This window comes from Erpetoichthys calabaricus, chromosome 10 (genome assembly GCF_900747795.2).
Source record: "Erpetoichthys calabaricus chromosome 10, fErpCal1.3, whole genome shotgun sequence".
Lineage (NCBI taxonomy): Eukaryota > Metazoa > Chordata > Cladistia > Polypteriformes > Polypteridae > Erpetoichthys > Erpetoichthys calabaricus.
Genome location: NC_041403.2, coordinates 168,211,583 through 168,225,714, shown reverse-complemented (window position 1 = coordinate 168,225,714; position 14,132 = coordinate 168,211,583). Strand labels below are relative to the sequence as shown.

The window sequence follows — 14,132 nt, the reverse complement described above, 5'->3', positions numbered from 1 at the left end:
TATCAATTCCCAGCCGGACCACAAGAGGGCATCTTCTAGCTTTTTATTAAATGCACATTATGGCGTGTGCTGTTTTTTGTGACTTTATGAGGAGCAAATGCAGTAGGACCTAATTTTTTTTTTTAAAAAGTCCAATTACAAGTTCACAACCATGCAGTCCATCCATCATCCAACCCGCTATATCCTAACTACAGGGTCACGGGGGGTCTGCTGGAGCCAGTCCCAGCCAACACAGGATGCAAGGCAGGAAGCAAACCCTGGGCAGGGTGCCAGCACCCACATACACACACACACACTAGGGATAATTTAGGATCGCCAATGCACCAAACCTGCATGTCTTTGGACTGTGGGAGGAAACCACGCAGACACGGGGAGAACATGCAAACTCCACACAGGGAGGACCTGGGAAGCGAACCCGGGTCTCCTGTGAGGCAGCAGCACTACCCACTGTGCCACCGTGCCACCAACCGTGCAATCATGCATGGTAATACTTTTACCCGTTGGTTTGGTGGTCTTGTGTACCCCATATAATGCAGGGCTGAAGTTTTTTCTTTTCAACCAGTTCCAGTTCTTAGTTGGACTTCTGCTTCAATTAAACATTTAGCCGTTTCAACTTAATTCTGTTGATCCAAAGATCCCCTGTTGGGTTTGTTCACATTTTCTAGGAGTTTACATCTTGTTTCTGTGTTTTTTTTTCCTGTTTTGCGTGTTTTGATATGTTAAAAGCATCTTGTGCCACCAAGTCAGACTCTTAATAATAATAATAATAATAATACATTTTATTTATATAGCGCCTTTCCCATGCTCAAGGCACTTCAGAGTCTTAGAAAAAACAGCAGGGTGTATGTAACATTGGATACAAATGTTTTCCTGAATAGAACAATGAAACGGATAACAAAGCATTAAATAGAATAAAGAACAATAAGACCAGAGTAAAATACTAAATTCAATACTAAAAGAAAAACCTAATTTGTGATATAGCAGACACACAAATTATCCTGAGCACCTGGACAGAGAGGTAAACTGAAAGAAACGGCAGAATGTTAAGTTAAGTTAAAAGCCTTCCTAAATAGATGAGTTTTAAGTTTGTTTTTTAAAAGAATGAATGGAGTCGGCTGATCTCATTGATTTCGGGATATCATTCCAACGTCTGGGTGCTATGGAGCTGAAGACCCTGCTGTCACCCATAGAGCGCAGGTCAGTGTGAGGCACAACAAGATTACCAGAATCGGAGGACCTTAGTAGGCGAACAGGAGCAGAGTGATGGAGAAGGTCACTGATGTAGTCCGGTGTGCACTGTACATGGCAGGGTGAGGACTTGTGACATGCAGTCATCTGTCTAAAGCAGAGATGTTTGCTTCAAAGGAAGGCAGCAGAATGTGGAGAAGCTTCCATATTTTTTTTTTGTCTGATAGGGGAAGTTACATAGATGAACAGTTCAAATTTTATATGTGAATGTGTGTGTGTGCTGCTGCTGTTTGTTGAAAGTGTGTGATATGGTGAATTATGCAATGGAGTTGTTTTGTAGAAAATGGGGAAGTTCTGCTAGTCAGGTGATCCTTTTATAGCAAGGATGAGAGGTGCCTGGAAGAAATTCTAGGAGCTGCATTTCATCATGAAAGTGATATCAAGCATAAATCTAAGGATTCTATATATGCGGAGAGCTGGAATATCATACAGTTAATATGTCCGGTGTGGTGATCAATTGCTGCCTGCCGCTGCTGTCCGGTCAGGAGGAAGCCCCAGAAGCTTGTAGCAATTAACAACTGGGTCAGTTTTAAGATGACGTTTACGGCGGTCTACTTTAATGATAGATTAAACTATGAGTTTAAAGCCGACATTTCGAGATTAAAGCCAAAATTTCCACTTTATTCACAAAATACACCTTTTCACTGTGTCCGTAACTTTTTTTTCCTCTGTGGCTCAAATACGCCGCTGTACATTCTGATGACAGCATAGAAGATGATTTGTGACACTTTTAAAATGTATCGTGTCATTACGATGGGGAATATGTGACGCTTGAATATAAAAGCACCATGAATGCATTTGTATGTCGGCATTTTGCTTCACCACTTCGACCCATTCATCAAACATTGAAGTGCGCACATCGATCCAAAGCAGCTTTCTGTCACATGTCGATAATAAACAGAGACTCTGACGTCACATTTCAAGTTTTATCACACTGCGCAGCGAACTTTTTGCTGGGACTGCAACTCGCGCACGCATCCCATTCATTTCTGAGAACCTGCTCAGAGGACGAGTCAAATGAACACATGGCAGCCATGATGCGTGCGCGTACGCGTTCTGAGAGTGAAGTATAAACGAGCCCTATCTGTCCTGGTGTCTATGTAAACACAGGGAACTTCAGTTTCTGTATTACATCTTGCCCGAAGAAGGGGGCTGAGTTGCCTCGAAAGCTGACATATTGTCATCTTTTTTTTTTGTTTTGTTTTTTTAGTTAGCCAAAAAAAGGGGTCATTTCAAATTTAACTACAGCCAAGACTTGATGTCTCCCACACAATTCGGTAGGAACTTGAGGGATGTGACCCTGTTTCAGAGTTAAAAAGATTTGAATGTCGTCAGCATAATAGTGGAAAGAGATCACAGGACATTCAAAAAGTTTCTGCGGTGAAGGCAGGAGGAGTAATTGGGCATTAAAAAGTTGGTACGGCGCTGGGAAAATTGCATCACAAATGAAGGTGACTATGTAGAAAAAGTGATGTGATTTTTGAAATTCTTATACCAGCTGGAGTATCCGGCGTTGCCCAGGAATCTATAACTGGTGAATTTCCCAAATGAAAGAAACAGAACATAGAAATAGAACAAACAGTTTTCTGATTCACATTTTATTGTAAGTTCGTCCGCTTTGGATTGTGTCTGCTGTGGCGTTTGAGACGCCCTTGAAATAGACTTTTCTCTGGCATCTGAAGTGGACCGTGGAATTGTACGTCTTTTTTCGGTGGCATGGGTATATTCTCGTATAGCAGGAGAATTATAATGTGTTACGTGGTATTATGTACGGAATACGCACCACAGTGAGATGAATTTACTTTATTTACACTACATCGGAAAGCGAACAGATTATAGACGTACTGTATATAGATTGACGGCGCATTTACTGTGTTGCCCTGTCGACACGATACGTCAGTGCATCCACCCTATTGCGAGTGGTAAAAGTGCATTTAAACTAATACACATAGATGTGGAAACTGGGTTTTCTGATGAAAAAACAATAACGTTTTAAACAGTATCGTTTACATACAACAGATTTTGGCGAATCATTTAAGTGTAATTATGTACAGTAATCCCTCGCTATATCGCGCTTCGCCTTTCGCGGCTTCACTCCATCGCGGATTTTATATGTAAGCATATTTAAATATATATCGCGGATTTTTCGCTGCTTCGCGGGTTTCTGAGGACAATGGGTCTTTTAATTTCTGGTACATGCTTCCTCAGTTGGTTTGCCCAGTTGATTTCATACAAGGGACGCTATTGGCAGATGGCTGAGAAGCTACCCGGCTTACTTTTCTCTCTCTCTCTCTCTCTCTCTCTCTCTCTCTCTTGCGCTGACGTAGGGGGTGTGAGCAGGGGGGCTGTTCGCACACCTAGACGATACAGACGCTCGTCTAAAAATGCTGAAAGATTATCTTCACGTTGCTATCTTTGTGCAGCTGCAGCTGCTTCCTGAAACGACATGCTGAATGGTGCTTCGCATACTTAAAAGCACGAAGGGCACGTATTGATTTTTTTATCTGTCTCTCTCTATCTCTCTCTCTCTCTCTGCTCCTGACGGAGGGGGTGTGAGCTGCCGCCTTCAACAGCTTTGTGCCTCGGTGCTTCGCATACTTAAAAGCAAACAGCCCTATTGATTTGTTTGCTCCTTTGAAGAGGAAGATATGTTTGCATTCTTTTAATTGTGAGACTGAACTGTCATCTCTGTCTTGTCATGGAGCACAGTTTAAACTTTTGAAAAAGAGACAAATGTTTGTTTGCAGTGTTTGAATAACGTTCCTGTCTCTCTACAACCTCTTGTGTTTCTGCGCAAATCTGTGACCCAAGCATGACAATATAAAAATAACCATATAAACATATGGTTTCTACTTCGCGGATTTTCTTATTTCGCGGTGGCTCTGGAACGCAACCCCCGCGATGGAGGAGGGATTACTGTATATCCATTTATACACTAAAAAAGGCAATTATTAAATAATACTACTACTAATAATTTATTATTATTAAATAATTCCTCCCATATAAGTAACATTTCTCGGACTGCCTTCTTCCATCTCTGAAACATTCTAGACTTTGTCCTGTTCTTACGCAACACAGTACTGAAGTATTGATTAATGCCTGAGTCACCTCACATATAGATTACAGTAATGCTGTTCTATCTGGCATCCCACAAAAACTTATCCATCGCTTACAACTTCTTCAAAATTTTGCTGCCAGGATAATAACCTGCTGTTCCAAATCCACTGAACATATTACACCGATTCTCTCAGTTTCACTGGCTCCCTGTTAACTACAGAATACAATACAAAATGCCGCTCTTAACATTTTAAAGCTCTCCACAACCTCGCTGATCTCCTACAAACTGACACCCCTCTCGCTCACTCAGATCCTCATCTGCAGCTCTACTTTCTGTACCACACTCTGTCGAACCAACACAGACTTACTATACTTGGCCATCCAGCGGCGTCACTGTAGCATTCAAACATTCTTAGCCAATCATGCAATACTGCGTCCGCATTTACCACGTTATGTTCTAACTACAGAGGCAGAGTCCCATTGCATGGTTCTAACTTGTATTGAGTCGAGGTATTGACGCAAGCACCATACATACGGATACTATCAAATTATATATATATATATATATATAATATTATATAATAATATATATAAATAAAAGCCAAATACCACTGACTCACTCATCATGAAATCTCCCAAACCATGAGGACTTGGAACTTGCAATTTGGAATGTAGGTTTCCCTTGGCCCATAGGTGCTCGCTAAGAAACGGTTTTAAAAATTTTCTGGTCCAAGTGCGAAATTTCTTAGTTTTTTAGACCCATTTGTATGTCTGTCTGCTTTTCACAAGAGAACTACTTAACAGATTTAGATCGGGTTTTTTTCTATAATTTGCTTGAACATTCCATTGATTTTTCCATTGAACTTCTCTCATCACGCTAAGTATCAGAGTTCGCTTGGGGTACCGATTTATTAGCGCGAATCCGAGAGAGACTCATTGGGCTGCGGGAAGGGGGGTGGGCCCTCCTCACTCACTTGTCTGCCTCGGGGCGTAATGCTAACTCTGCTTAGTTAGCAAACGAGAGAACTACGTAACGGATTTAGATCTTTTTTTTTTTTTCTTTTCTATAATTTGCTTGAACATTCTAGTTGGTTTTGCGACTTCTCTCATTGCACTAAGAATCACAGTTCGCTTGCAGGAGCGATACATTCACACTAATCTGAGACAGAGGCTGCGGGCCGAGGGGGCGGGGGGGTATGGGGGGGGGGGGGAAGAGTGACATCAGGAGTAGAGAGCTGGGCTCCTCACTGTCCTGTTTCACTACTACATGGGCGGAGCTGCAGTCAAAGGCTAGTAAATAGATAACAAAAAGTGCAGAAACCTTTTGAACGTCCCTTGTGTGTGTGAGTGTATGAATATGTGTGTATATGTACAGTGCATCACTTTTTCCACATTTTGTTATGTTACAGCCTTATTCCAAAATGGATTAAATTCATTTTTTTCCTCAGAATTCTACACACAACATCCATAATGACAACATGAAAAAAAGTTCACTTGAGGTTTTTGCAAATTTATTAAAAATAATCCATCCATCCATCCATCCATCCATCCATTGTCTCCCGCTTATCCGAGGTCGGGTCGCGGGGGCAGCAGCTTGAGCAGAGATGCCCAGACTTCCCTCTCCCCGGCCACTTCTTCTAGCTCTTCCGGGAGAATCCCAAGGCGGTCCCAGGCCAGTCGAGAGACATAGTCCCTCCAGCGTGTCTGGGTCTTCCCCGGGGCCTCCTCCTGGTTGGACGTGCCCGGAACACCTCACCAGGGAGGCGTCCAGGAGGCATCCTGATCAGATGCCCAAGCCACCTCATCTGACTCCTCTCGATGCGGAGGAGCAGCGGCTCTACTCTGAGCCCCTCCCGGATGACTGAGCTTCTCACCCTATCTTTAAGGGAAAGCCCAGACACCCTGCGGAGGAAACTCATTTCAGCCGCTTGTATTCGCGATCTCGTTCTTTCGGTCACTACCCATAGCTCATGACCATAGGTGAGGGTAGGAACATAGATCGACTGGTAAATTGAGAGATGCCACAAGCTTGGCACACCTATCCTTGGCCAGTTTCGCCCATTCCTCTTTGCAGCACCTCTCAAGCTCCATCAGGTTGGATGGGAAGCGTCGGTGCACAGCCATTTTAAGATCTCTCCAGAGATGTTCAATCGGATTCAAGTCTGGGCTCTGGCTGGGCCACTCAAGGACATTCACCAGAGTTGTCCTGAGGCAACTCCTTTGATATCTTGGCTGTGTGCTTAGGGGTCGTTGTCCTGCTGAAAGATGAACCGTCGCCCCAGTCTGAGGTTTTCATCCAGGATGTCTCTGTACATTGCTGCAGTCATCTTTCCCTTTATCCTGACTAGTCTCCCAGTCCCCCACAGCATGGTGCTGCCACCACCATGCTTCACTGTAGGATGGTATTGGCCTGGTGATGACGGTGCCTGGTTTCCTCCAAACGTAAAGCCTGGCATTCATACCAAAGAGTTCAATCTTTGTCTCATCAGAGCAGAGAATTTTTTTTTCTCATGGTCTGAGAGTCCTTCAGGTGCCTTTCAAACTCCAGGCGGGCTGCCATGTGCCTTTTACTAAGGAGTGGCTTCCGTCTGGCCACTCTACCATACAGGCCTGATTGGTGGATTGCTGCAGAGATGGTTGTCCTTCTGGAAGGTTCTCCTCTCTCCACAGACAACCTTTGGAGCTCTGACAGAGTGACCATCGGGTTCTTGGTCACCTCACTGACTAAGCCCTTCTCCCCCGATCACTCAGTTTAGATGGTCGGCCCAGCTCTAGGAAGAGTCCTGTGGTTTTGAACTTCTTCCACTTACGGATGATGGATGCCACTGTGCTCATTGGGACCTTCAAAGCAGCAGCAATTTTTCTGTAACCTTCCCCAGATTTTGTGCCTCGAGACAATCCTGTCTCGGAGGTCTACAGACAATTCCTTTGACTTCATGCTTGGCTTGTGCTCTGACATGAACTGTCAACTGTGGGACCTTCTATAGACAGGTGTGTGCCTTTCCAAATCATGTTCAGTCAACTGAATTTACCACAGGTGGACTCCAATGAAGCTGAAGAAACATCTCAAGGATGATCAGGGGAAAACGGATGCACCGGAGCTCAATTTGGAGCTTCACGGCAAAGGCTGTGAATACGTTATGTACATGTGCTTTCTCAGTTTTTTTTTATTTTTAGTAAATTTGCAAAAATCTCGAGTAAACTTTTTTCACAGTTGTCATTATGGGGTGTTGTGTTGTAGAATTCTGAGGGAAAAAAATGGAATTAATCCATTTTGGGATAAGGCTGTAACATAACAAAAAATGTGGAAACAGTGATGCGCTGGGAATACTTTCCGGATGCACTATATGTGTGTGTGTAATATATATATAATATATTTATATATATATATTATATTATATATATATATAATATATATTTGCAGTTGGAGATCCACGAAGGGAGAAAAAACGAATCACGTATCATAAAATAGTTTTATTCCTGAGCTTTCAAACCCCTATCAGGGGTCTTCATCAGAGGATAATGCTTAGACTTACGAGAATCAAAGGCAATATATAGCAACACATTTGGGGGGGGGGGGGGGTTTGGGTTGGGTGGAGGTGACTAAGTCAGTATGATCAAGGGGGGGGGGGTTGTACACTTTAATTATTGTGTACATGTCCTTCTTAAGTTGGCATATGCTGGATATATATATATATATAATAAATAAATTATATAATATTTAAAATTGTGTGTGTGTGTTTATAAATGGTAGACCCTAAAGGGAGCACGTACAATGAGAATAACATGGGATCCTTGGGGCAGATTCCACAAGTGAGCTTAGGCGCAGTCCTCACGACATACAGAGAAACGTCTGCCTGTCCAGATGTGACTTGAGCCAAACAAGAGTTGTACCTTGAAAGCCATCCCCTCGCTCAAGACTGGTAGTATAGATGTCCAGGTCCACTGTGTCAAAAGCTGCAGTAAGGTCGAAGAGCACGAGGAGTGCATCAAGTACTGCATTAATGAGAGGCCATTAAAGACTTTTTTAAAAGTGCAGATTCAGCACTGTGGTGAGTTGTAAAGCCAGACTGGAATATTTCACCAACACCATTTCTCTCCTGAAAGATCTGGAGTACTGGTCACCATACCACCCATATCATCCATGTTGTTTGTCAAAGAATTTAATGTTGGGAGGTTGAGCTTTTTACATTTTTTAATAGGTTGTTTTCCCAGAATTCCTGTTCTTGTATTTGCAGAGCGCTAGTAGCCATATATTGATTGCTGCTGCTCTGTAGAGGGTCAGACTGCAGTTGTTTACCATGGAGTGGACAGAAGTGTATTGAGATGTAACTCTGTCTGCCTGTGTCTTTGTGAACTTGTAAATCCTGAAGTAATATTCATGGTGTGAATATTATTACTAGACATGAGACATTTTATGAATGTTGCTGCAAGGTATATTAAACATGCAATTGTATCGAATTTTACAACATGAAACACTGCCAATTCAAGATGTGGCCTTGTATCATGTGTCATTACCACGTCTGAAATCCGACACAAAGGCAAATAAAAATGTATTTTTTCATCAAAAGCAGGAGATTTTAAAGTCTGATCGAAACACAAGACCTGAGGTATAATATGCCACCTGCACTCTGACCGAGCTGTTATTCATTGTGTGATTGTGGGGAACGTGAAAGTTGACGGCACACAACACAGACGTGACTGCATGTGAAGGTGGGCTGGGACTGCAGGTAATTTGTTTTGTGCACGCACTTAATCTAGCCAGTCACATCCTCAGATGAGTACATCACAGTATTGTCGATTTAGGACCGCCAAAGCACAGACTTACCAAGGTATTGGGACAGTTCAAACCCTATGCATAGGCGCTATTGGGAGTGGAAAGCTGCAGTTACTACAGATCTCGCGAACCACAAATGTGAAAATGGCTGCTCAAGGCATCGATACACGTGTCACCGATTCTGATTCAGAAAATTGGGTTTGTTTATGGGAAGGGGGAATTCTACAGAAGTGGGCCTTGCAGCAACAGTCCTCTAGCATGGTGGAGAGAAAAAGTAGCCACATCTCCAGTGCTTGCTTTTCTGGTCAAATGAGATGCAACGGACGTTGTCACAGCGGAGGCGGCTCAGCTTCATGCAGACTTGTCGATATGCTCATTTTTTTTAAAAAGGAAATCCAGCATTAAACGTCCTTCATTGGTCCAATCGGGATCCACAGCTAACAAGTCAGTAAGACTTAATAAAGACTTCAGGAAGTGTTTAACTCAGAAAAGAAAAAGTTACATTTAAATTTGTATGGTTGTGCACTTCAATAACTTTATGTTGTAGGTTTATATGGTCCTTATTGTCACAAGTAAAATTCTTACTTGCATCAGCTAATCACCATACAGCATGTCTTACGTTACTGCGGTGCAAATATTTTATGTTAATATTATTGTGTTTTAATTAAAATATAGGCTAGCCCAAGTTGTTTGTAAGCTTTTTATATATTTGTGTACTGATAATTTATTTTGCAGTGTTTTAATCTATGAATGTCTACTAAGCAACGTCTAAGCAGTAAGAGATTGAGAGGTGACATGATTTAAAGTGTTTAAAATTATGACAGGAGACGGTGACTTTAAAATGAGTTCATCAAGAACACTGTGACACAGTTGGAAACTTGCTAGCGGTACAATTTTGCACAAACATTACTAAGCTTTAATTCCCACAGAGAACCACAGACACATGGAACAAGTGACCGGGTAGTGAGGTGGACAGGAGGACTTGAGTGACCTTCAAGACTCAACTTGATGCTGTTTTGGCAGAATTAAAGGGTTAGGACTGGTGGGCTTTGTTGGGTTAGGACTGGTGGGCTTTGATGGGCTGAATGGCCTGCTGTCATCCAGATAATTCAAATAATAAGTAATGCTAAACGTACAGCACATTATTTTTAATTAAACAAATCCTGAATTGCAGTAATGAATAGTATTGTGGCTGTGGTGGGCTGACACCCTGCCCGTGGTTTGTTTCCTGCCTTGTGCCCTGTGTTGGCTGGGATTGGCTCCAGCAGGACCCCCGTGACCCTGTAGTTAGGTATATAGCGGGTTGGATAATGGATGGATGCATAGAAGTGTGGCCCCAGGGTTTTGTCCCACGTCTATCTTATTCTGCTCTTCTCACATATTTCACCAGCAGCAGTAGAAAACATACCTAAGCTAGCAGCCATGTTTGACCATAAAAAACCAGTATGGCATAGACTTGAAGTTAGACTGGAAAAAAGGCAGATGGTTCAGGAGGTCACCCCCTGCGTGTAATCACTTGTGAGAGTTATCTGGCATGATATCGCCTTGGTGATAGTTTACAGGTGGAATCCCATTATAACAAAACTCACGGGACCATAAAAATATTTTGTTATGACGGAAATTTCTTAATACGGGAAAATCCATCCAGCGTTGTGACCAGGGCCACCGGTGATTCGCAGTGGCGCAAGGACAACTCCATAGCTGCTCTGCCGCATCTGATAAACCATAAACTAAACGGTAAAACAATCTGTTGTCCTCTGAAGATTCATGGTCACCACGTGTCGTTCTTGTTGCACAATGTTTAACATCTGACACCAGGCTTTGACCTGCTCTTCCTCGCACTCTCCTGATCTCTCTTCTCCAGACCGCGGTGATTCCATGCTGCTGGTGTTCTTCTAATCTCAAGACATACATACTGGTATAAATGTGGTGTTGCTGGATTGTAATGTATGATTAACAAGTGACTCGTTAGTGACACTGGTGGTGATTTCGTTTGAACTTGAAAGGATTCCAAGAGAAGTGAACGAAAATCCCGAATTGGGTTGGTGACACCTGCAGATGCTCTTTAAGCCTAAAGCAGCACTCCTGTTGAAGAGACGTGTTTGGTTCTTTTTTTTAGTGTGTCATCTGAATCAAGTCACGAGCACAAACGTTCACGAATCGCTCATCACTAACTTATAATGACTGCCTAGATGACGGGGTGTTGGTGCCAGCGGGGAAAGGCCTCAATTTTAGATAATTGACAGACCAAAGCATTGTGCGTGTATGCCTTGTCCGTTTGTTTTCTGGTTTAATATTGCAGTTGTGAACGTGAGTAGGTGAATGTATCAGGGTATGAGTGGCCATTGGCAGCTGGCAAAGTAAAAGTGAAAGTAGACGGAAAATTTAATACTCTAGTTATATAGAAACTTTCCCAAAGCTCACTCCATTACAGTCAGCAAGTACTTCATTACTTACACAGAAACTGCACAGAGTGCCTTAGATGTAGAGAAATCCGCTTTGAAAGTGTGGTGTAGTTCACGTCCTGTTCACCAGAGTTAAGGAATTCACGATCCCTGCATCTTTAAATAAAACTAATCTAACGTGCGTCAATGTGTGTGTGTGCTGTATTTTTAATTTAAGTGTTCACACTACTCCTTTACAACTTCATACTTTTCCGAGTTGTGGGTTCCCTGCCTTTCCCTGGCACAGATTCTCCTCATGAACAACATGCTGTCCCACAAATATGTGAGTTAAGTGGATTTGTGGGTGTGTGGCACAATGTGCTACGTGGTGAACCTGGCATTCCGTCCAGGGTTTTTCTGCCAGGCTCAGCCAGCCAGCAATACCCTCTGGGCCTTTATTGGCATAAGGGGATTCGGAGAATGAATTAAAGGCAGTGATTTTGAATTCATCCATCCCCTTTTCTGAACCTCGTGAGGTTCTATTACAGAGTCACAGATTTGAGCAAGTTTGCTGAAAGACTTCAGTTTCTGTAGTAAGAATGGCAAAGCCGGAGGAAAAAGATTTTCGAAGTGGGGCAGCAATAGTTTGAGGTTTAAAATGGTGCCCTGAGCTGCCCAGAATCCTTAGCTGTGCAGCAGATTATCACGGAATCAGCTTGACATCTTGTAAATGGACTCGGCTGGCAGCTGGGGTGGTAGTCGTGTTGTCTGTGGACTGTAGACAGTAGGTGTGTTGAGGGGGGGGACACATCATTTGGTTTGGTGTCAGTTCTGCCCTTTTCAAGTGCTGGCAGCATTTTCCACGGAGAGGTTTTTTTTTTTTTTTTAAACCCATACACCCTCCCATTTTTTTTTTTTTCACTCCCTTTTGCCAGCTCTACTGCAGAGCAGGCCTGGCCCCCTCCACTTAGCAGCAGCCATCGAAGGCCTGTGTGTGTTCGTGTGTGTGTGTGTGTGTATATATGTGCATGCGCGAGTGTTGTTGACGGCTCAGTCTGCCTGCTCAGAGGCCTCTCTTCTGCTCTTTGTTTCCCAGGGTGCCGTGATTGGCATAGACGACGAGGACGACAGCACCTTCACCATCACTGTTGATCAGAAGACTTTCCACTTTCAAGGTGAGTTTGCTGCCAAGCTTTGCCACTCCTCTAGTCTGCTTTCTGAGATGCTGTCAACTACTCCCCCGCCCCCCCCCCCCCCTTGCCGTCTTTGTGTATGTCTCCCTCGCATGCGTGGTCTCTCTCTCTCTCTCTCTCTCTCTCTCTCTCGCTTGCTCGCTCACTGATGCTCGCCCATTCACTCTGGGGTGGGTGGTGGGAACGTTCTGGATTTGACTGCAGTTCCCAGCTGTCTGACAGGCGTGGAGAAGAGTCTGTTCCTGAGCCTTTGCTGCCCCCACTCTACCTGGAGCACCGCACAAACTGCTGGCTGCAGCCCGAACTAGGAGCTGGATTCTCCTCCTGCAGGTGTTTAGCCCGCCACTCCTTCTCTTCATCACCTGTCACAGTCCCACTCTGTTCATTAAAGTGCTCCTATGCCATCTCCCATTGCCATGTTTCGCCATTGCATGCTGTGGTTCTACAGCAGGAAGGGTAAGGGCTTTTCCTTCTCTGCGTGCTTTAAAGCATGGCTGCGATGCTAAATAGGCTTCTCTGGCGAATGGTTGCTTGCTGGACTCATCTGGTGTCGGAGGTTCCAATAGGCCGTTTCTTTTCTGTATGTCATGTGCGCTCTGGCAGGGTGCATTTTATCATTTGGCACGTGGTGTTAAATATGGCCTTTTTGTTTTTGTAGAGGGTGCTGTGTAACAGGGTGCATCAAGTTAGCTGGAGCTTCTGCCTGCATGTGTGGCCATTGGTCAAACCTGAAGTGTGGTTTAACCTGTGGAGGGTGAGGTGTGAGCGGAAGGTGTTTTGGTGGTGAATTGCCACTGGCACAGAACCTGCTCTAGTCGTACCTTGCAGAATTCTTGTATGGGGTGGACTGTGAGCACCGGTGACTTTGGCTTTGGATTACAGGTGGCACCTTGTGGCATGTGGATATGAGGGTGGTTTCTTGCATGTTTTGGCAGCCTGAAGCTGGTTAATTCCTGAGTCACGATTAGCTAATGACTACTGCTTTTGCCTGACTGGCAGTGTACATGAGGTTGATTTGTTCACGAAGCTGTGGTTGGAGTTGTACTGTAAGAGCTAAGTAAACTTTTAAACTGAGCAGTGAGTGGAGGTAAGATGGGGACTTGCGATGAACTTGCTTAAAAACTCCTTTTTTGGTTGTTTTTTTTTTTTTTTTTTTTTTTTGGTATCACTTGCTGTTGCACCTCTCTACCCTCGCCGTAAATCTTGATTTGTGCAGCAAAAGATAATTGTCCGCCACGTCCAGGTTACAGACATCTGGAACGCAGCATGCAGTCAGCACTCTCTCCAGCTCGTGCTTCATCCATAGTGTTTACAAAAATTAGACGGCCAGCACTCGGCTCCACTCCCGTGCTGCAGGAGGAAGGTGTGGTTTGGACGTGACGTGGAGGAATGCGTGTTAGGGCCTGGGATTTTGGATCACTCCCTGACCAAACTGTTTACACGCCACAAAGTGGCCCTCCATCCTCCACCCAA

General features: G+C 43.9%; 1 protein-coding gene across 2 annotated transcripts in view; it reads left to right on the top strand.

The window, feature by feature from the left end:
• osbpl9 (oxysterol binding protein-like 9) overlaps positions 1-14,132 on the top strand; it is a 110,062-nt gene that overhangs the window by 18,014 nt on the left and 77,916 nt on the right. For both annotated transcript variants that reach the window (XM_028812447.2, XM_028812446.2), the window contains exon 3: positions 12,563-12,641. In XM_028812447.2, coding sequence (XP_028668280.2) covers positions 12,563-12,641 — 79 coding nt within the window. The remainder of the gene's footprint in view (positions 1-12,562; positions 12,642-14,132) is intronic.